The following is a 22,008-nucleotide window of genomic DNA, read 5'->3' on the forward strand; positions in this document are numbered from 1 at the left end:
CAAAAACTGTGCTAAAACAGGTCAAAACATTTGTCAAAGCAAGTATACTAAACCTAAATCCTTTCCTGAGCTTCTCCTGGTAGAACCATAGATAAAGCTTTAAGTTATTCTCACTGAAGCTTTAGTCTTCAACAAGTCCAGAACGTAAAAACACCTATGGTATTAAACAGAGATTCACGGGCCACATGAACCATGCTACATTTTCAGTCTAGGGTCAAGATTTCTAGTGCCCAACAAGGACACAGCTAGAAACTGTCCTTGGCTCAGCTGGTTAAGCATCTGACTTTGGCTCAGACCATGGTCTCAGGGTCCTGGGATGGAGCCTGCTTCTCTCTCTCCTCCAAGCTCCTGTTCTCCCTATCTCTGGGGCTACCTTTGTATCTCTCAAATAAATTTAAAAAAATTTTTTAATAAAATCTTAAAGAAAAAATGTCCTAACAGAATTCTAATCTGATATGTAAAATGTTGCTCATGGACTTGGTTACATACTCAAACGAACGGTTTTATCATTTCTTGTTCCTACTCTGGCTACATGAAGCCATTATCCTAAAGTATCAATGCAATCTCATTTTAAGTAGTATACAAAAAGTTAACATAGATCTATAGGTAACAATAGAAACACTAGGAAACCTACCGAAAAGCTGAATCATTTTTGTTTAAAAAGTTCTAATGTTTTATGATCCCTAAAAAAAAAAAGCCTTAAAAATCCTATCAGTTTAAAACATTTTTGTCCTTTCACAAAAGCTCACATTTACTAAGTAAAATAACGCCATTCTATTTCCAGAAGTAAAAAAGGAATCTGCCTATTACTTTAAAAGAAAATAGGGATGCCTGGGTGGCTCAACAGTTAAGCATCAGCCTTTGGCTCTAGGTGTGATCCTGGGGTCCTGGGATCGAGGCCTGCATCAGGCTCCTGGCAAGGAGCCTGCTTCTACCTCTGCCTATGTCTCTGCCTCTCTTTGTGTCTCATGAATAAATAAATCTTTAAAAGAATAAAATAAAATAAATGAGTAATTCTACGTCTAATTAAACAAATGTTAAAAAAAACAAAAAGAAAATGTTGCTCCCTGATAAACTATGATAAAAGGAAAGCTAGTGGATTAGGAATATAATTTTTGCTTAAGAAGAAGTCATTAGCATGGAAATCAGACAGTAGTGACAGTTCCCCAACTGTGGGAATATATTACAAATTACTAAACTATATACATTATGAGTGAATTTAGAATTTTTTTAAAGGTTTATTTATTTATTCATTCATTCATTCATTCATGAGAGATACACAGAGAGAGGCAGAGACACAGGCAGAGGGAAAAGCAGGATACTCGCAGGGAGCCCGGTGTGGGATTCCAACCCAGGACCCCTGGGATCGGGCCTGGGCCAAAGGCAGCCGCTCAACCGCTAAGCCAACCAGGCGTCCCTAGAATTTTTTCAATTTAATAAGGAGTAAAATTTGTCAGTGCCAAGTGGCAAGAGAAAACCAAAACAGATTCAGAAATTTGGAACATAATGTACTTATTTAGTCTATCTAATCATACTACACAGATTTAACAAGCACACTGCTTTCTCTTCTTTCTATAATTTTTATACTCATTTCACTTAGAATAAAAACTTAAAATACTGGGGCAATATATCATAGATTTACATATAATGATTCAGGATTAAAAAAGAATGTAACAGCTCCTGCCCCCACAAAAAAAGTTTAACCTGAATTAAATATTACTTATTTCTAATTACATCTTTTAAAATATTATCAACTTTGATAGGAAAGAAAAAAGGATACAGACAGGAAGGGATGGGGGAAGAGAAGGGGCTCCAAGTTCCTATCCTATTACTGACAATAGATTCAACAGCTACAGAGGTTAGTTTGAAGTGATTGAGAAACAGTGTAGCAGAATGACTTGAATTCTACAACTGCCTCAACAATATACTGTGCAAGAGTGACCAAAAAGTTTAACCTGTGTAAGCCAATTCCTCTTGGGGCTCCTGGTTGACTCAGTCAGAGGAGCATGCAACTCTTGATCTTAGAGTCATGAGTTCAAGCCCCATGCTGGGTGTAGATATTAAATAACAAAAAAAAAAAAAAAAAAGGCTAATTCCCTCTTATATGAAATAAGGTGGTTAATTAGGTTTCTTAAGTCACAGCTATCTAAATAAATACTGTTACATGAGTACTGAAATCATTTTCTAAAGCATCTTGGATCTATTCCTCTTTAGAAAAGTCAAAATCAAAATTAAAGAGGACTATTCCCATTTAAACCACATGGCTACTAGGATAGAAACTATAAACTTCAAGTATCTGTAACAGATCATTACTAACATAATAGAAAACCTGGGAAACAGCTCTATTATGAACAGAGTATTACAGAAGCACACAAATTCCATATAAGGAGATTTCAGTGTAACACTATATTACATTATATCTAAGGTTGTTTTTTATTAGAATTTTACCAGAAAGACATCATGAAACTATTGTTTTCAACCAAGTAGTCACATGGAATGACCCTTAAGAACAGTAATAATGAGGCACTTTATTTCAAAAGAGAAAGTAGAGAAGCATATCCAAATATGCTTATATTTGGAGATTTTTTTTTCTAACGATTTTTAAAAATGGTAAACAGTGAGCAAATTGATTTCAGGAAGAAAATAGATGAGACGTGGCATTGACATAATTCTATTGTTAAGAAATCTTAAACTGGAAAATTTTATGAAAAAACTTTGCATGAATTTCATATATCTGGGTCCCTAATCGAATTATTTTCAGTATATTTCAATTATCAATTTAAGGCTTTAAAAACACTATTCACATGGTGTTCAGATTAAATTTTGCTTGCTTGTACAAACAGACTCCATTTGTTGAAAAAGGATTCTGAGCTGACATTTTTTAAGGATGTTTACTAAATATCTCACATCGTTTAAGATTCATTAAAAGATTCTGTATGAAAAAATAAGAAACTAAGAATTCTAGAAGGCAGAGTACAATCTGACTTAAAATAATCTTATGCAGAATTCCAACTGAGGAAATACCTACCTCCTGGGCTGTGTTTTTAAGTAGTCTCAATTCAATATGAAAACATTTTCAGTAAAGGATTATTTTTTTTTCAAGATGAAGAAAGAAGTTTAAGTCATTATGAAAGATATAGAACAGATAAGCCAGAGAAAATAGGCAGATTTCTTTCTTAAAGCATGTGATAGAAATGTTAAAGTTCACAATGAAATGTTACCCCCTCCTACCACCCAGAGATGGGAGTCTACTTCATACCCCTTTGAATCCTTGTTAATTGTTTCAACCAACGGAGTGTGGGAAAATTTATACCATATCGTTTCAGAGACTGGACCGTAAGAGGCCTCATAACTTACACATTCACCTTCTTCGATCAATGCTAAGACTACCATGTAAAGCAGCCAATCAATTCTAGTGGAGAATGCGAGGCCATATGGAGAAAAACCAAGGAGCCCTAAATACCACCCAGCACCAACTGTCAGACATATGAGAATCATGTTGGACCTTCAAAGTCTTCCCACTTTCAAAGCAAAGGTATTGCCTAAGTGAGGCTACATAAAACCAATAGAGGAACTATCTAGCCAACTCAGAGAATAATGAGAAATAATAAATCTCTATTGTTGCAGGCTACTTACATAATACATTACATATAACTGTCTCAATTGCCACCATGTGTACAAAGCAATGCCATCAACTAAATAAACCTAAGGTTGTTTTTAAACTCTTGGAAAAGCTGCAAAAATATCAGTTATTCCATAAGAAAGTACTATCATTTAAAACTATTAGTTCGGGATCCCTGGGTGGCACAGCGGTTTAGCGCCTGCCTTTGGCCCAGGGCGCGATCCTGGAGACCCAGGATTGAATCCCACGTCGGGCTCCCGGTGCATGGAGCCTGCTTCTCCCTCTGCCTGTGTCTCTGCCTCTCTCTCTCTCTGTGACTATCATAAATATATAAAAATTTAAAAAAATAAATAAATAAAACTATTAGTTCATGGGGATCCCTGGGTGGCTCAGTGGTTTAGCGCCTGCCTTTGGCCCAAGGCATGATCCTGAAAACCCGGGATCAAGTCCCGCATCTAGCTCCCTCTTCTCCCTCTGTCTACGTCTCTGCCTCTCTCTCTGTCTCTAATGAATAAATAAATAAAATCTTAAAAATAATAATAATAAATAAAACTATTAGTTCAGGAATAGTTTAAGTTTTTTAATGAAAGGAATCCCTAATTCTGTTACCAATATTTATGAAAATGAAATTCAAAATTCCAGATGCTTCTTTTTCCTAAATTATTACTTTTTGGAAAATTGTCCAGTAAGTAGAGCATAGATGTATACCAGCAAAATGTTTAAATCACTGACAGTTTAATTTTTATGAGTTCAATGTATAAATCTTTCCTTAATAGGACTATAGTGAACAAATGCCAAACCAAGTTGCTGCAGAAATGATCTAGAGAAAACCAGAATACTTTTCCTAACCACAGTGTTTTATAAATTTTTCCATCAACAATACCTCTGTCTTCACATTTATTCTTAAGTGAGAAACTGTCAACATAACTTGATATTACTTAACATTAACAATACCTATGTTTACATACCTCTATAGTAGGATGAGTATTATGCTTGTAAGCAGTATATAAAGGAAACTGGATTTGAAAAATTTTTGCCACACATAGTAAGAGTTTTTCCTTTTCATCTGTACTCCATAAACTAAAAGGATCACAACTCTTTGAAGATTCCTCTTCAGTCAGATTACAAATTCTTGTAGAGTTTGGTTTTTTTTCTATCGATTTTTGTCGTTCTGTACTTCCTTCATTACACTCTCTTTCTATATTCAGTGGTTCTTCCACTTGATTAGTCTCATCTTGCCACGTGGAATCTATGTTAATAGTAGCACAATGTTTACAAAGCTGGTCCCGGAGTACTTGAACTTGGGCAATCACTAAGTTAATAAGTGCACATACTACTTGGTTAAAAATCTCCAAATGCTTATATTCCTTGAAGCAGCATAGACATTGCCTATAAGAGAAAGAAAATGTTTTAATTAATGCTTTCTAGGGAGATAACAATTATGTATTTCAAGTATGTAATACAAAAGATACAAATATAAGCAAATACTAAAGTACTTTTTTTTTTTTTTAAGTTTTTACTTCTTCCTTCCTGATAGGGTAACACCATAATAATTTATAAAGTTAGTATCACACCAAATACTGGTACGTTGGTTAATACAAAGTTAACTAATACTAACCTAATACTAGGTTAACAATTATAGTCTTCAGTTTTATGTGTATTTATCCGCCTTTCTACACAAAGAACAATTTAAAAACAAGAATTACGGCATATATCTTTGCTTCTCTAAGTGAGTACTAAATACTGAGTACTAAATATATGTTTAATAAATATCAGGAACCTGGCTAAAATAAAAACCTTATTAGTAAAGCTAATTATTTTACACAAAGGGATTTATAGTCAACTAATAAAAAGCTGTATTTTAACATTAATAATTCGCTTGAGGGTAGTGGTGCTGCCTCTTGATTTCAGCTCACAGCTCAGGTCATGGTGTTGGGAGTCCCGAGATAGAGCCCTACATTGGGCTCCATTCAGTCTTCTTCAGGATTCTCTCTCCCCCTCTGCCCTTCTCCCTATTTGTTCACTCTCTCTCTCTAAAGTAAGTAAATAAATCTTAAAATAATAATTTGCTTGAAGGCTAACTTGGGAAGGACAATCTTATACTATTTGGCTGATTAAAAAAGCATTTAAGAATAACACATACATTTAACACTATTCAGTGTGTATATATGCGTGTGTGTGTGTATAAATAAATATAGAAGAGTCAGTAATTCCTACACCCAAATCTAGTTCTTAGACATGTTCAATTAGCATAATGCCTGGCAATACTGTGGATAACCAAAGAGTCTGGTAAATCAAATAAATTATACTCAAGTACCAGATTCTAAGAATCACTACACACAGGGGCATCTGGGTGGCTCAGTCGGTTCAGCACCTACCTTCAGCTCAAGTCATTATCTTGGGGTCCTGGGATGAAGCAACCCTGGCAGACTCTAGGGAGGCTGATTCTCTCCCTCTGCACTGCACCCCACCCCCCGCCCTGCTTGCACTCTCTCAAATAAATAAATCTTAAAAAAAAAAAAAAATAGGGTGTCTGGGTGGCTGAGTCAATTAAACATCTGCCTTCAGCTCGGGTTGTGATCCCAAGGTCCTGGGATTGAGTCCCATGTCAGGCTCCCTGCTCAGTGGGAAGTCTGCCTCTCCTTCTGCCCCTCCTTGCCTATACTCTCACTCTCTCAAATAAAATGCATGAAATCTTTAGAAAAAGTAAAAAAGGATAACTGAATCCAATGATGGATGACAATAAACTATTACTTACAATTTGTACTTATCAAACAATCTATACCGTAGTCCAAATAGAGCACCAACTCCCTATATGACCATGTAGACATAATTTCATTTCTCCTAGTGTGGCAGATTTGAAGTATAGACACAAATTCTTTAATATTCTTCCCTTTAAAAAGTGAAGCCCAATTTTCCTTCCTCCGAATGTGGAGCAGACTTAATGACTAACGTCTAAACAATGGAATGTGGCAGAAATGACTGTGTGACATCAGAAACTAGGTCATAAGAGGCACTGCCACTCAGCCTTGCTCTCTTCTGATCACTCACTCTGAGGGAAGACAGTTATGTCGTAAGTTAGTCAAGGAGCCCATGGAGCAGGCCACAGGAGAGAAAAAAATGAGCACTGGTCCCACTACCAAGCAGCACCAACTTGCCAATGAAGCACAGGGAGTAAATAGGACTAAATGAAAGATACAGTTAAAACCTGCTGGTTCCCTAGGGCAGCCCAGGTGGCTCAGTGGTTTAGCGCTGCCTTCAGCCCAGGGCCTGATCCTGGAGACCCGGGATTGAGTCCCATGTTGGGCTCCCTGCATGGAGCCTGCTTCTCCCTCTGCCTGTGTCTCTGTCTCTCTGTTTCTCATGAATAAATAAATAAAATCTTAAAAAAAAAAAAAAAAAAAAAAAAAAAAAAAAAAAAAAGCCTGCTGGTTCCTAACCCAGACAGCCAGGATACAATTTCTACTTGATTCGTGGAAACAATAAAATCTTCCCATACATAAAATGAACAAGATAAACCCTGGAAAACCAGATGCTAAAGAAGACTCAGATAATACAAGAAAAAGAAAACAAGAAAATTAAGTGAAACTATGACTAACTGGTGAACCTCAACTAACCTTCCTTGACTAACAGCCAGACTAAGGCCAAGACAAAGATATTTCTCTTACAGAATATGAATGATCTAAAAGAAAAGCCCATTTACCCCTGGTAATGAAGCTTGCTCAGCATTTTACCATCCTACAATGTAGACCAACATCTGAGATACCCCCATCCACACAGAACTTCCAATCCATCTTTCAGTGCCCATCTCATAACCGTGAAAGGATAACCAATGAGACTTGCAAGGAAAGTTGCATCACCAAGGGTAGATCAAAACAAATGATAAAAAAAAATTTTTTTGAGAAAGTAGATAAAAAGCAAAAAAAGAAAAAAGGTTTTAATTTACATCCTCAGAGACAAAAGATACTGGACCACTGTGAACAAGAACAAAATACCATTAAAATACATTCAAAGTACAAAATAGAGCTCTTCAATGTGTACAAATATATACTGCTTAGCTTTTGCATATGTGTCAGTCACAAATTAAAAACCAATTACAATTATAGCAATTTGACAGAAGAATATACAACTCCTCTTGATCTCAGGATCTTGAGTTTGAGCCCTACATGGGGTATAGAGATTTCTTAAATAAAACTTCAAAAAACTTTTTTAAAGTATACCAATTTGTAGAATTCAACAGAAGGTCCACAAGTAAAATTGTAAAAATCTCTTAGGAAAATAAATTTTAAAAAGATAAGGGGGAGAAAAAAGTGTATCATCATCAATCAAGGACATATATTACCTCACTAATAATACTCCCCAAGATGACAGAAAATATGAGGGTGAGGAAATAAATAACAAAAAATTTCATAACTGAAAAGCCCACCAAAAGACCTATCATGAAATTACTGAAGCAGGGTGGGGGGGGGGGGGAGTAATAGATAAACATTTTAAAAGCTTTCACAGAGAATCGAAAGAGTGACAAGGAAAAGCTCAGGAACAAAAATAGCTAATACTTCTCCAAAGCAAGGGGGGGGGGGGGGAATGGGGGTGTGGGGAGAGACTGGCTAACTCAATCTGTAGGGCATGCAAATCCTGATCTCAGGGTCCTAAGTTCAAGCCCCAAAGTGGGCATAGAGCTTACTTTAAAAAAATAAATAAAGGGGGATCTGTGTGATACGAATGATAAAGCATCCAATTCTTGGTTTCAGCTCAGGACATGATTTCAGAGTCCTAAGGTCGAGCCCCACAACAGCTCTGTACTCAGAATGAAGTCTGCTTGAGATTCTCTCTCGCTCTCCCTCTGACATTCCTGCTCACGTGCGCGCTCTCTCAAATAAAAAATAAATTTTAAGTAAATAAATAATAAATAAAAATTTAAAGCTCTCAGCACACTATCAGAAGTTAGAACACAATGGAGCAGTACTTTTAAATTTCTGAAAGAAAAATACTTTCCATCTAGAATTCTGTATCCAAAAGACTTCAGTAAGATTAAGAGTAGAATAGATACTTTAAGGTCTGAAATGTCTAAAATAATTTGTTCCCCATGCACCCCTTCTCAGAAAAGATGCCATTCTGACAAAACAAAGAAGAAAACCAATAAAAATGTCAACACAGCATCCAGGAAACTGGAGATCCAAAACAAAAGAAAATCAAAAGAAGTTTCAAAGATGATCTGAAGATATCAATACATGGAATAGGAAGATAAAGACCAAAGGAGAGTCAGGACAGGGGAAAGGGAAGGAAATAACAGATCATATGATGCTGCATAAAAATATTAAAAGTAGTACTAAGAAAGATTGAAGAGTTGGAAAGAATTAGTGATTCATAACTAGAAAATTATAAAAAACAAGCCAGTAGACTCTAGGAAACAAACCAACAAAAAACCCACACAAAAGATAAACAAGAATTTATTTCTTGTAAAATATAAAATGAACCAAAGAACCTTTTCTGGCTCACCACTGAGCAGAGTTGTTATTTTTAGAATTATCCTGAGAGAATGGGGAAGGATGAAAGAATGTAATCTTTATATATCAGAAACCAAAGTTCATAGTTTACTTAAAATTGATGAAAGAACAGCAGTATCATAATACCATTTCAGAATACAGAGGTTAATACCAAAGCCAACATCTGAAAGAGTTGAAAGCAGAAGGGGAGCGGAGGAGATAGGGGACAATGAACTTTATTACAGGCCTTTTTCTGTGTTTACTTTTTAAACTGCACACAAGGGTCATAATCTCAGGGTCCTAGGATCAGGCCCCACTTTGGAATCCTTGCTCAGCAGGGAGTCTGTTTCCTTCCTCTGCCCCTCCCCCCTCACTTTGTGCTCTCTTAAATAGAATCCTTAAAAACATAATAAACTATGTATACATTTATACACTAATCTGAGACACACCCCTCCACTACCTAAATTTATCCTATTTTCTCCTTAGTCCTACCGCTATTATTACTAGCATGCTAAGACTTTCTTACCCAATTAGTTATATGCTGCTTGAGCAGAGTATGCTTACATTTAAAGAATATGCTTAGTAGGCTTAGAGAGAACACACCTTATCATAATGAAGGCCTTATATGAAAAACCCACAGTAACATCTTAGCAATGGTGACAAACTTAGGTTTCCCCCAAGATCAGGAACAAGATAAGAATATCTACTCTCACCACTTTCATTTAACATGAGAATTTCTAGCCATAGCAGACAGAAAAAGGAGGGGAAAAGTATCCAAATTGGTAAAGAGGAAATAAAATTTTCACTATTTGCAAATGACATACTATATATACAGTATCTTAGAGACTCCACCAAAAAGCTAGAACTGAAGAATTCAGTAAAATCCCAACATACAAAATCAGTGTACAGAAATCCACTGTACTTCTATACATTAATAATGAAGAGCAGAAAAACCACTCCATTTATAATGGCACCAAAAATATAATACACAGGAATACACTTGATCAAGGAAGTAAAAGACCTGTACTCTGAGAACTACAGAACACTTATGAAATTCAAGATAACACAAAGAAATGTAAAGACATTCCATGCTTATGGGTTCAAAGAACAAATGTTAAAATGTCCATACTACCCAAAGCAATCTACAGATTTAATGCAACCCCTATCCAAATACCAACAGCATTTTTCACAGAATTAGAATAAACAATCCTAAAATTTGTATGGAACCCCAGAAGAACTCAAAAAAGAAAAATCTAAAAAACAACCTATCTGGAGGTATCACAATTCTAGACTTCAAGTTGTATTACAAAGCAGTAGTTAGTAATCAAAACAGTAAAGTACTAGCACAAAAACATAAATCACATAAATCAATGGAACAGAAGAGAAAGCCCAATAATAAACCCACAATTATATGGTCAATTAATCTTCCATGGAGAAGAAATGGAGATACAATGGCAAAAAGCATCTTCAACAAATGGTGTTGGGAAAACTGGACAGCTCCATGCAAAAAGAATGAAACTGGACCACTTTCTTACACCATACATAAAATATACACTCAAAGTATTAATAAGGACCTATATGTTGAGACCTGAAACCATAAAAATCCTAGAAGAGAGCACAGGCAATAATTTCTCTGACATGAGCCATAGCAAGGTTTCTCCAGATACATCTCCCAAGGCAAAGGAAACCAAAGCAAAAATAAACTATTGGAACTACAACAAAATACAAACTCTCTGCACAGCAAACAACCAACAAAACTAAAAAAGGCAACCTACCAAATGGGAGAAGATGCTTGCAAATGATATATCTGATAAAGGGTTAGTATCCAAAATATATAAAGAACTTACACAATTCAACACACATACACACACAAAATAATCTAATTAAGAATGGGCAGAAGGGCAGCCTGTGTAGCTCAGTGGTTTAGTGCCACCTTTGGCTCAGGGTGTGATTCTGGGGACCAAGGATCGAGTCCCACATCGGGCTCCCTGCATGGTGCCTGCTTCTTCCTCTGCCTGTGTCTCTGCCTCTCTCTCTGTGTCTCTCATGAATAAATAATTTTTTTAAAAAAGGGCAGAAAATATGGACATTTATTTCTCCAAAGAAAACATACAGATGGCCAACAGACACATGAAAAGATACTCATCATCAGGGAAATGCAAATCAAAACCACAATGAGATATCACTTCATACCTGTCAGAATGGCCAAAATCAAAAACACAAGAAACAGGAATTGTTGGCAAGGATGTGGAGAAAAAGACCCTCTTGCACTGTTGGTGGGAATAGAAATTGGTACAGCCACTGTGGAAAACAGTTCAGAGGTTCTTGAACAATTATAAATAGAACTACCCTCTAATACATTAACCATATTACTGGGTATTTACCCTGAGAATAAAAAACACTAATTTGAAAGGATATATGCACCCTCCATATTGATTGCAGAATTATTTACAACAGCCAGGCTATGAAAGAAGCCCAAGTGTCCACTGATAGATGGATGGATAAAGAGGATGTACCATAGATATACACACAGCAGATCATTACTCATATTTTTTAAAAAAAGAAGAAAAAAAAGAGGGACGCCTGGGTGGTTCAGTGGTTGAGCGTCTACCTTTGGCTCAGGGCGTGATCCCAGGATCCTGGGATGGAGCCCCACATCAGACTCCCTGTGAGAAGCCTGCTTCTCCTCCCTGTGTCTCTGCCTCTCTCTCTAATGAATAAATAAAATCCTTAAAAAAAAAATCATGGAACTAGAGGGTACCATGCTAATGAAAATATGTCAGTCAGAGAAAGACAATTACCCATATGATTTCACTCACATGTGGAATTTGAAAAGCAAAACAGATGAACATAAGGGAAGGGAAGGAAAAATAAAACAAGAAGAAAATGGAGGCAAACCATAAGAGATGTTGAGCTCTGAGGATTGCTGAAGAGGAGGAAAGGTGAAGGAAAGGGTAACTCGGTGATGGGCATCAAAGACAACACTTAATATAATGAGCACTAGGTGTTATATGCAACCAATGAATCACTAAATTCCACCCTGGTAACTAATAAAACAATATATATTAACTAAATTCAATTTAAGAATGAAAACAAATGAAATCTTGCCATTTGCGATGACACAGATAGATCCAGAGAGATAATGCTAAGCGAAGTCAGTCAACAAGAAAAGACTAATACCATATGATCTCACTCATATGTGGAATTTAAGAAACAAAGGAATAAAAAGGAAACCATAACACAGATTCTTAACTATAAAGAACTGATGGTTACCATAGGGGATGTGGCTGGAGAGATGGGGTGAAATAGGTGAAGGGGATTAAGAGCATCCTCATCTTGATGAGCACCAAGTAACATACAGAAATGTTGGATCACTATATTGTACACCTAAAACTAATTTAACACTGTATATTAACCATACTGGAATAAAAATTGAAAACAATTTTAAAAAGAACATAATACGATAAAATTTCCTAATGCCTAGCATAAAATACATAGTTCCAATTAACAAATTTTAATACAATTTTCATGAGAAATCTACATGTCAAAACTAAACTGTTTTTTAACTTGGATTCTATAATTCCATCTAACAACATCCAATATTCCAATGGATCTGTCTCTGGCCTGTTACTGTGTTACACATGAAAGGACTGGTAATCCACAGTATCCAACCTTAGCAAAAGTTGTTTATGAACTAATTTGTGAAAAGCACTACTTTAAATAGTGGTCAACATCATTATCTCACTGAATTTATCAATATCCCCAAATTTCTTAATGCCAAAATAAAAGGCAGAGCCTTAGAGAGTGTAGAACATAATATATTTGAAAGCAACAGCTTCTAAAACTGTTCATAAAAATAAAGTTTACTGAGACACCTGGCTTTAGTCAATACTGTATACTAGTCTTTTGATCTCAGGATCAGGTGTTCAAGCCCCATGCTGGATGTAGAGTTTACTTAAAAATTTTAAAGTTTATTGAAACAATGACCAAAAAAAAAAAGCAATAGCCTCAAACATTTAAGATCCATGAATGACAGGTATGAAATATACAATTTTTAAAACTGAAAATACAAAAAGCTGACAGAACCTCACCCTTGCTGGCACCTAGAATTATTTCAGAAGATGAATCATGAAATAAAAAGTAGATTGGAAGAAGACAACGAAGAACCTTTTAAATGTCTACTAAGGAATTTGGAATTTACAAGACAGAAACCTAAGCCTATTTTTGTGATGTTTTAAACAAGTCCAAAAAAGGGCAACATAATTCAATGCTTTATCATCCATATTACTTTCACACCTTTATATGCTTTTATTAACTTGTATTCTTTAATTTATTCTCTTAATCTTCTCTCTCCATTTTGAATTAGTTTTCCTCCCATTCTAATTGCACTATTAATAAAATAATGATAACCTTTTAAACAAACATGTAACTTATCTTACAAATAAAATAAGGAATGGCAGCTATACAACTGCTATAGAGCAATTAAAAATGGTATATGATGACATGGAGAGATTAGGTTGAACGTTGAGTATGTATGAAAAGTCCAATTTTATAAAACAGACATGTAGTAAAATCACATTTTTGTAAAATTTTAAACCGTATGATTCACAAGCTTAAGTCAAGGGTATACAAGAAAAAATTACCAGTTGTTACTCTGGGTAGTGGCATGTTTTTGTTTTTGTTTTTTTATTTTTATTTATTTATGATAGTCACACAGAGAGAGAGAAAGAGAGAGGCAGAAACATAGGCAGAGGGAGAAGCAGGCTCCATGCACCGGGAGCCCAACGTGGGATTCGATCCCAGGTCTCCAGGATGGCGCCCTGGGCCAAAGGCAGGCGCTAAACCTCTGCGCCACCCAGGGATCCCATTTTTTTTTTTTTTTTTAAACACAGTTTGATTCTCTATTTTCTCAAAGATTTTTACAATGAGTACATAGTTAAATAGTAAGAAAATAATCTAAAATATTAGTAAGTTGTAATGCTTATCAATATTAAATTCTTACCAATATACTATTTTTTAAGTGAACATGCTCCTTCTATCTAATCATTATTCTAATCAATACATTCGAATAATGATTCTTAACCACTGATAATCTAATGAAAACTATTAACACTTTTCTCCTAGAAAACCTATCAGGAACATTTTGTATGAAATGTCATTGGTTCATTAGTATGTTATGGTACATTTATGGACCTCCATGGTCATGGGCCCCTAAATTAATAATTGCCTTTGAAGATTAACTTATTAGTTGCTGTTTATCACCTACAAGAACCACCATGTTAATCTAGGCAACAGTATTTTCCAATGCCCAAGAAAGAAACAGAGGGAGGTAGTAGAAAGGAGGGGGAGGGGAGAGTAGCCAAAAAATTTTTTATCACTGAACACTGGGATCCACCTGAATATTTTATCATCATTTATCTCTTCTTCAGCATGAACAATGAAAAGTCTAACATTCGGGGATCCCTGGGTGGCTCAGCGGTTTGCGCCTGCCTTCAGCCCAGGGCCTGATCCTGGAGACCCGGGATCAAGTCCCACATTGGGCTCCCTGCATGGAGCCTGCTTCTCCCTCTGCCTGTGTCTCTGCCTCTCTCTCTCTTTGTGTCTCTCATGAATAAATAAATAAAATCTTTAAAAAAAAAGAAAAGTGTAACATTCCACTCTTGGATACTTTTTTACTACCAGCTAAATACTACTATTTATTGACATGTGAATAAAATGATAAAGGTTACAATGTTTTTAGTTCAGCTTTTCACACTTTAGCTTACATAACCTTCAACATGTATACCATCTTCTAAAATAAATTTTAACAATTTTAATTAAGATAGGTATTTATTACTTTTGTCAGGTACTGTACTAAGCACTTGGTCTCTTCACAATCTAAGTAGTGACATCATTATTCTGATTTCACAAATGAAGTAAGAAACTTACAAGCCAACTAATTTGTCATAATCATCTAATACACAAGTGATGAAGTAGGACTTGAAGCCACATCAATCTGGCTCCACAGCCACACTCGTAACCACTATACTCAAGTGCAATAGTAGATAAAAGTAAGAGGATGTCTGTAGTTTGGGGGCAAACATTCTTACACATTCTGATGAAACCTACAAATTATGCCTAAAATTGTACATATCAATATTTCCTTTGTAATTTAATTCCCATCCACACACTCCAAGTTATAAATCGCTGATACAAGAATTAAAAGTATTTATCAATGATAAAAATCAACTAAGAATGGGAAAACGTAACTTCCACCTAACGAGTGGTGAAACGCTAAAAAAATTCTATCATTTCTCTGGATTTCATTTTATTTAGTGGCATAACATGCTGCTACCCAGCTGCAGTTACAGTAAATAAATACAAAGTTATGACTGAAATGCAACATTTCTCAGCAAATCCTTTGGACTACTGATACTAACTTTAAATCATTAACATTAGTGTTATGGAATATCCAATCGTCTACTCTATCCATAACAAGAGGAACAGCAACCATTCCTAAACTTAGCTAAAAATAATTCAGTTGCTCAAGACTCAGAAAAGAGATGCCAATAATGATGTATGTAAAAAAGCTACAATCTTTCGTAGAATATGTGCAAAAACTTTATTGACAAAGAAGGAAAAATCATAAGAAAAAGGGATATTACTGTAGAACAAATGAGATTTGAAGATAAATTCTATGATCAGCTAGACTGTGAGCCTCAGGACATTTACATTAGTTGCATTCAACATGTTCACTAATTGCACACAAAGCTTCAAACATTCTTTACCCATAAAAATTTTATAAGGACTAATAAATAGGACAGGCACATAAGTAAAAACAATCTTTAGCCAAGACCAGCTAAAATCATGTTAAGGGAACAGGAATTTGCAAACTCTTGTTACAAATCTTGATTATAGGGATGCCTGGGTGGCTCAGTGGTTGAGCACCTGCCTTTGGCCCAGCGCATGATCCTGGAGTCCGGGGATCAAGTCCCACGTTGGGATCCCTGAATGGAGGCTGCTTCCTTCTTTGCCTATGGCTCTGCCTCTCTGTGTGTGTCTCTCTCACGAATAAATAAAATCTTTAAAAACAAAAAATTCTTGATTATACTAATTACTGTGTTCAATGAACTTTTATTCTTTATATTCTCAATATATGTATTTCTTAAAAGCTGGTCTAATACACCTATTATGCAAATAGAATAAGTAACAAGTGGCTTTCAGAAGAGTCAAAGTGTCCATTCCCACAGCACTGATTTTTTTTTAATGGACTAAGTTTGTTAAAGGTCTCTAGCTATGCCATTAAAAATTCTTTAATCTCTCAAAATAATTACTTTTATTTTATTTTTTTTAATATTTTTATTTATTTATTCATGAGAGACAAACATAGAGAGGCAGAGACACAGGCAGAGGGAGAAGCAGGCTCCATGCAGGGAGCCCAACATGGGACTCAATCCTGGGACTCCAGGATCACACCCTGGGCCAAAGGTGGCGCTAAACCGCTGAGCCACCCGGGCTGCCCAAAATAATTATTTTTAGAATTAAAGCTCTTTCTAAATAATGCAAGAGTTAAAATTTTTTTCTGTTTTAAAAACAATACCATGGGGGGTGGGGCACTGGGTGGTCAGTTAAGTGTCTGCCTTCTGCTCAGGTCATGACTCCAGGGTCCTCGGATGGAGCCCCACGTTGGGCTCCCTGCTCGGGGGGAGCCTGTTCTCCCTCTCCCCTTACTCCCCTCCCCAAACCCTGCTCCTAGTGCGCATGTCTCTCTCTCTCTTTCTCTCTCTCTAAGTAAAAACAAAACTATGAATGGCCTCATGATAAAGAAGGGAAGAAGGGAAGTTATTAAATTGTCATTTAATAACCACATATAGACAACCCAACATTCTAAAAGGGAAATTTCATGACAATGCCAACTTAAAGTACAACTCACAAAGTTAGTCTTTAAAGTACTTAAAGATGCATACCTCTGTGTCCAGGAATTGATATAAGCAAATATTTTGAGAGTATGTTCCTTTCTGAGCTGCAGTCCATCACCACCTTCTATATCTGATACTGAAATAAAGTAGAAAAAACACGTTTTAATATCAGGAACAATTAACGCTAAACCAGTATTAAAGCCAACACTTAAAAAAAAGGCCTAGACTAAATGCAAATTTTTCAGATTTTTTTTTATAGATGTATTGGGGGAGCAAGAGAGAAAATACTTTGCCAGTTATTCTATCTAGTGTTGTCTACTTCAAATCTTCCTTCTGTTATATGCTTTGTGATGCTGGGGCTCTGGAAGTCCCATATTTGGGGAAAATGGAAGCTCCATTTTTCATTTCCAGCTGGCTTTCTGTTAAGATCTTCCTCCTTGCTTATATGGCACTAGAAGACCAGAAGGCAGGAGGAGACCAAAGACATGTTCACTTTCTATATATGAAAGCATTACTCAGCAGCAGCACAGTTTCCAAGTGGCAGCTTCCAATAAGCAATCTCATGGTACTCCTCTTAGAGGTACCACTGATAGCCAGACAGCATCCTCTCTTTTAAGTCCTACCCCTTCACAGGGCCCACCTCCAAAGTGATTCTAAGTTATTCTTAGATTTTGACAACCAGCTTTCCTTTGTTTCTCCATTCTTTTTGGGAAGACTGGTTGCTTCCTCAGTTATCACAGTTGTCCTCATCATCATCTCTGGGAGTCATCCCGGTTCCATTTGTTCTTTACCTCCAACATTTGTGTAAGTACTTGTCTTTAATAAATTCCCTTTCAATTCCCTGACTGGCGTTTGACTCATGTACTGGCATTTCATATACAATGTGTACTACAATGAAAGGAATCTACAGTAAATTGAGAAAGGAAAAAAGTTTTCAGAAACTACGGTTTGTCCAAATAAATCTTCTAATGTAAAACGTTTAAGTGTAGAAGATCTGGTCAGCAAATTTTTTCTTTAATAGGCCAGAAAGAAAATACTTTAGGCTTTGAAGGCCAAACAATCTCTTGCACAACTAGGTAAATGTGCCATAGTATCTTGAAAAGAGCCACACATAATGTGTAAACAAACAAGCATGGCCATGTTACAAAACAAACATCTGAAAGATCAGGTACACTGGACCAAGGTTTGCCAAGTCCATTCTAATTTTTTTCAGACTTTTTTTTTTTTTTTTTTTTTTTCAGATTTTATTTTAGGGGCACCTGGGTAGCTCAGTCAGTTAAGCTGCCGCCTTCAGCTCAGGTCACGAACCCAAAGTCCTGGGATGGAGCCCCACCTCAGGTTCCCCATTCAACAGGAAATCTACCTCTCCCTCTCATGCTTGCTCTCTTTCAAGTAAAATTTTCAAAAAAAAAATTTTTTTTTATTTTAGAGAAAGCACATGCAAACATGTGACCAAGAAGCAGAGAGAAAGGGATGGACAAGCATATTCCATGCTGAGCATTGAGCCTAACACTGAGCTGCATCTCATGACCCTGACATCATGACCCAAGCTGAAATAAAGAGTCAGACACTCAACCAACTGAGCCACCCAGGCGCCTTGCTAATTCCATTCTAGACAAAGTCCAACAAGATAACATAACCTTTAAGTCTCTGCAATACCTAGGAGTCATATATGTGTTCATTTAAGATTTTTTTTTAGCTCTGTATACACCAAGTAGTAGATACCCAATTGGTGAAAAGGTAACAGTACCCACCTCATGGAACTTAGTCTAGTGATGAAGAGTAAAGACAAAAAAGAGGTAAAGAAGTAAAAATACTCATACATATAGTGATAAATGCCAAGAAGAAATCACGTAGGGTATTGTGTATCAAATAAGCATAACCCATCTTAGAATGGAGAAGTCAGGAAGAGATTCTCGGAGATGATTTTTTTTTTTAATTTATTTATGATAGACACAGAGAGAGAGAGAGAGGCAGAGACACAGGCAGAGGGAGAAGCAGGCTCCATGCCGGGAGCCCGACGCGAAACCGCTGAGCCACCCAGGGATTCCCTCGGAGATGATTTTTAAGCAAAGGCTAGACGGTTAAGAGTTCAGACGTTAAAAACAGAAAGAGATAAATGACAGCATCTCAAGTAAAGAAGTTAACGTTTAAGATCCCTGGGTAGCTTAGCGGTTTAGTACCTGCCTTCAGCCCAGGGTGTGATCCTGGAGTCCCAGAATCGAGTCCCACATCAGGCTCCCTGCATGGAGCCTGCTTCTCCTCTACCTATGTCTCTGCCCCTCCCCCTGTGTCTCTCATGAATAAATAAATAAAATCTTTAAAAAAAAAAAAAGTTCACGTTTAAAGAAAATCCCCAAGATGATGTGAAAGAATAACCAAGTTAGACAACTGTGCACAGATCTCAATAACACTAGTTCAAACAGGATCAAGGGAGTAAAAGTACATTAGGTAAGATGGGTCAGAGGTGAGGGAATTAAATATACTTTACATGTGACTTAGTCTAAAAGATTTTAAAAACACTTCAAGCTTACAGGGCAAACACATATGCATACATATTTGGCAACTACTAAGTATAGTAATGAAAGAAACTGTACAGGAAAAGTAACTACAGTATACTACATGGATCAGCAGTAAGTATTTTACAGGACATTAGTAACAAATACACAATACTAATTCAAAAATAATTGGAAAGGGGAGACAAAGGAAAACTACTATTCTCTTCTTCCGTAATTAGATGAAAACAGACCAACAAATTTTCCATAGAAGAAAGTCAGTGGAAAATGTCTATAAACAGGGGAGGTGTGGTGGCTCAGTTGGTTAAGCAGCTGCCTTCAGCTCAGGTCATAACCCAGGGTCCTAGGATCAAGCCCCACATAGGGCCTCCTGATCAACAGGGAGCCTGCTTCTTCCTCTTCTTCTGCCCCTCCCGCCCCCCCCCCCACTATGTTCTCATTCACTCTGCTCTCAAAAAAAAAGAAAAAAATTAAATGTTTGAAAAAATATTAATAAAAGAAAATATCTATAAAAAATAACATTTTTATTATTTAAACACATAAAAGTAAAGCTAGGGGGAGGGCAGCCCAGGTGGCTGGCTCAGTGGTTTAGCACCACCTTCGGCCCGGGGCGTGATCTTAGAGACCCTGGATGGAGTCCCACTCTCCTTCCATAGAGCCTGCTCCTCCCTCTGCCTGTGTGTGTCTCTGCCTCTCTCTCGCTGCGTGTGTGTCATAAATAAAATCTTAAAAAAAAAAAAAAAAGGCTGGGTGGGGGGAGTAAAAAAGAAAGTACCTCTAGGAGAAAGAAAGTGGGACTGCTACAAGAGACTGCTGTTTTTTGTTACAAGCCTGGCAACACTATTTGACATTTTACATAAGCATGTATTATTTAATAAAAATTAATACAGGGGCACCTGCCTGGCTCATTCAATAGAGCATGTGACTCTTGATCTTGGGTTTTGAGTTAGAGCCCTCCACTGGAGGTAGAAATTATTTAAAACTAAAAGATCTTGGGATGCCTGGGTGGCTCAGCGGTTGAGTGCCTGCCTTTGGCCCAGGGCATAATCCTGGAGACCTGGAATTGAGTCCCACACCGGGTCCCTGAGAGGAGCCTGCTTCTCCCTCTGCCTGTGTCTCTGCCTCTCTCTCTCATAAATAAATAAAATCTTTTAAAAAAAGAAAAAAGAGGGGATCCCTGGGTGGCTTAGCAGTTTAGCGCCTGCCTTTGACCCAGGGCGTGATCCTGGAGTCCTGGGATCGAGTTCTGCATCAGGCTCCCTGCATAGAGCCTGCTTCTCCCTCTGCCTGTGTCTCTGCCTCTCATGAATAAATAAATAAAATCTTAAAAAAAAAAAAGAAAAGAAAGAAAGAAAGAAAGAAACAAAACAGAGGAGCATAGGGGAAGGGACAAAAAAAAATAAGAGGAAATCAGAGAGGGAGACAAACCATAGAAGACTCTTAACTCTAACATACAAACTGAGGGTTGCTGGAAGGGAAGTGTGTCAGGGGGCTGGGATAACATGGTGATGGGCATTAAGAAGGGTCTTGAAGTAATGAGCACTGGGTATTATATACAACTGATACTAAAATCTACCTCTGAAACTAATAATACACTCTATGTTAATTAACTGAATTTAGGGGATCCCTGGGTGGCTCAGTGGTTTAGCGCCTGCCTTTGGCCCAGGGCACGATCCTGGAGTCCCGGGATCGAGTCCCGCATAGGGCTCCTGGCATGGAGCCTGCTTTTCCCTCTGCCTGTGTCTCTGCCATTTCTCTCTCTGTCTATCATGAATAAATAAATAAATAAACAAAAAAAATTAACTGAATTTAGATAATAAATAAATAAATAAAAAACCTTGGGGTGCCTGGGTGGCTCAGTTAAGCATCCAAACCTTGCTTTCAGATCAGGTCACAATTTCAATGTCAGATGATTAAGCCCTGCTTTGGGGTCCACACTCTGAATGTAGCCTGCTTAGGATTCTCTCTCTCCCCCTTCCCCTTTGCTCCTCCTCTCACTCATGTTCTCACTCTCTCTCAAACAAGTAAGTAAGTAAATAAATAAAACCTTTTAAAAAGAAGCAGCAACAGCAGCAGCTGATGAGTTAGGGCTCCTGGCTGGCTCAGTCAGTGAAGCATGTAACTCAATTTAAGGGTCATGAATTTGAGTCCAACATCAGGCAGAAAGATTATTTAAAAAGAAAAAAAGATGCTACTAAATTTAAGGCTTGACTCACTAAATAATACAAGATGCAGTCAGAAAATTCTATAAAACACAAATCATAAATACTTTACAATGTGGGATCCCTGGGTGGCGCAGCGGTTTAGCGCCTGCCTTTGGCCCAGGGCGCGATCCTGGAGACCTGGGATCGAATCCCACGTCGGGCTCCCAGTGCATGGAGCCTGCTTCTCCCTCTGCCTATGTCTCTGCCTCTCTCTCTCTCTGTGTAACTATCATAAATAAATAAAAATTTAAAAAAAAAATAATAAAGTCTCTACTGATTTCT

General features: G+C 37.0%; 1 protein-coding gene across 3 annotated transcripts in view; it reads right to left on the reverse strand.

Annotated features, from left to right (window-relative positions):
- The window catches only part of USP34 (ubiquitin specific peptidase 34), a 244,806-nt gene that overhangs the window by 188,572 nt on the left and 34,226 nt on the right, over window positions 1-22,008 (reverse strand). For all 3 annotated transcript variants that reach the window (XM_072768505.1, XM_072768504.1, XM_072768507.1), the window contains exons 2-3: window positions 17,055-17,142; window positions 4,591-5,011 (exon numbers count right to left, since the gene is read on the reverse strand). In XM_072768505.1, the coding sequence (XP_072624606.1) occupies window positions 4,591-5,011; window positions 17,055-17,142 (509 nt within the window). The remainder of the gene's footprint in view (window positions 1-4,590; window positions 5,012-17,054; window positions 17,143-22,008) is intronic.

Source organism: Canis lupus, chromosome 11 (assembly GCF_048164855.1).
Source record: "Canis lupus baileyi chromosome 11, mCanLup2.hap1, whole genome shotgun sequence".
Classification (NCBI taxonomy): Eukaryota; Metazoa; Chordata; class Mammalia; order Carnivora; family Canidae; genus Canis; species Canis lupus.